The 2,569-nt window shown below is 35.9% G+C and overlaps 1 protein-coding gene across 1 annotated transcript in view; it reads right to left on the bottom strand.

Annotated features, from left to right (window-relative positions):
* Fas3 (fasciclin 3) overlaps positions 1 to 2,569 on the bottom strand; it is a 154,468-nt gene that overhangs the window by 14,746 nt on the left and 137,153 nt on the right. Inside the window, exon 10 of the mRNA XM_022068120.2 lies at positions 340 to 370. Within this exon, the coding sequence (XP_021923812.2) occupies positions 340 to 370 (31 nt within the window). The remainder of the gene's footprint in view (positions 1 to 339; positions 371 to 2,569) is intronic.

Here is a 2,569-nt window from a genome sequence, read left to right on the forward strand (position 1 = left end):
ATGCAGTATAATTTTCAACATAAATGTAACATGTGAATGAGATTTTATCAACAGAAGTGTCCATAAATATGTCCTATCGCTGCATATAATATAGATGGCAGAACCAACAAGAACTTATTTAGCATTAGGCAGTAGCAATTTGGTAAAACTGCATGTCAAATTCGACATATTATAATGAAAAACTTGAATGTATTCTTAAATGCACATAAGTAGACACTATTAGCCACTAGAGTTTAGTAACATGCTACTGCAGACCCTGAGACATGCACAAGAAATGTTAGTCCCACCTTATTACATATATATATATAATCATGCTACTTGATCTTTGGAGATACTCACGATTCCTTGTTGTCATGCCTTGTTACACCATCTAGAAGGACACAAAAACACCAAAATATATTATTCATCACTTTAACATTAACTGTACTTCAGGATTTTATTTTTATTTATTTCAAATATAAATCTCTATAAACATCTTCACTAATATGAAACCCCACACTGTAATGACAACTGATAGCAGTGCCTGAGGAGTAAGGAAAGGATGAATGGGTAACCTTTATAATCAATTTGACACAAGTTACACACAATTCTGTTCACCATGCATTGTACTAGCATGTTACAGGAATTAAAGTTTGGCTGACGGGTGAATAGTATGGACATTTAAATACCTATTCCTGTATGATAAAGGTTAATGATACTAAGCAGGATTGGAGGTTTTCATGGCAGAGAATATGAAGATGGCTCTCTTCTGGGTTATAGCACCATGTAGTTTGGTAGAAGTTCACTAATTGCTGCCTCCATCACCAGGGTGTCCTGATGAAAAAGGCATTCACCATATGCTGACTTTCCTCTTATTCTTTCATTATTTGTTTAATTTTATTGTAGTCAGCAATCAATTAATTTTTCATTTCAATCAATGTTTCATATTTTGGGCCTACAGAGTGGCGCACGAAATGTTTACCCCTTTAAATCCTGCACAAAATCTATATTCTTATAAAAGTGATGCATATCACATACACACTAAAAGACACAAGCATGGAAATTTGTTTTTAGTGCAGAACAGGTTCAATATGACTTCCAATCTGCCTCGTCACCTCTTCTAGATGAACTTGTAGGTTACTGATCACCTTATGGCAGAAGTCTTTTGAAAGTGTGTGGCACAGCTGGATGATAATGGCTCTGAGTTCCATTAAAGAACCAGTTTTCCTTGAGTACAGTTTGTCCTTAATGAAGCCCCACAGAAATAAATCACATGGATTAATGTCTGGGGTGTGGGGTGGCCAGACCTGTCAACAGTCATGACATCCAGGAAAATGACGAGAAATCACTCTGGGACCAAAGCTCTCATACAGAAAATCAAGGACCACATCAGCTGTGTCTGGCCCTTCTTTATCTTGCATAACCCACTGGGTTTTGATCAGCAATCCTGTTGCAATAAGTTGTGATGCAACATGGGTTGCCATATCAAGCCACGGAATAATTGGGCCATTCTTCTTCAATGACGCAGTGATTGTTACCTGGCATGTTTCTTTAGGGATTGATGGTCAAACTGTACCCATGGAAACTTGGTTTATTAATGTAATTCAGAGCCATTATCATCCAGCTGTGTTGCACACTTTCAAAAGAAGAGGTGATGAGGCAGAATGGGAGTCATATTGAACATGTTCTGCACTAAAAACAACTTTCCATGCTAGTGTCCTTTAGTGTGTATGTGATATGCAACACTTTTGTAAGAAATATAGATTTTGTGCAGGATTTAAAAGGGTACACATTTTGTGCACCTCTGTGGGTTCCAAGTTACATATTTCATTTCAAGTTCCTTAATTTACTGGTTGTAAATCTCTAATAAATTTTTAATATGTTTACTCTCCTTATTTTGATTCTGCACATATGTCACAATCTGACTACTCTCTCCCTGGATTCAGCTCCACTCCTCCAATCAACAGCAACATTAACACCAGTTCCAGAAACCAAATTTGTTTTCCCAACACCACCTCCTTGCAAACTCCCACTGTAAGTTCCTTTATACAATTTATTAGGAAGGTGTTGATTCCGATATACAATATAATAGTGCATATTATGTCCACTACTGTTTTGTCTCTATGTAACCATACATGATTTAATGCATAAAATGCTGTATTTTGTATTTAATCAGGTTTATCAACTTGCAATGCTATGGTGTTATCTTACATCAGAGCCATCTGTTTTATAACCTGGAAGTAATGATACGTAAGAATAATTCAGTGATTATTTCTCACAGCATAATAACGTTTGTGTCAGTTAAAAGGTTAGCATTACCTGTCACTGTGTTAATTTTTATAACGCATGTAGAGCAATGTATTTGCGATCCAGCTGGTCATGCTGCTAACTATTAAACCAGGAGTTAATGTCCAGGTGGCAGCCCTATAATACAGGGATTTAAAACCTGTTACTACACGATAAAGGTTAAACTTAACTTTTTACGAAGTTTATTTAAGATGAATGTAAATGAGTAATCTCATATCACATACTTACAAGCATCAAGGAACAATTTATTATAGATGTGTGATATAAGAAATAAGCAATGCAA

Source organism: Zootermopsis nevadensis, unplaced genomic scaffold, assembly GCF_977971745.1.
Source record: "Zootermopsis nevadensis isolate Lab colony 2312 unplaced genomic scaffold, Znev_1.0 Znev_ptg000030l, whole genome shotgun sequence".
NCBI classification, from domain to species: domain Eukaryota; kingdom Metazoa; phylum Arthropoda; class Insecta; order Blattodea; family Termopsidae; genus Zootermopsis; species Zootermopsis nevadensis.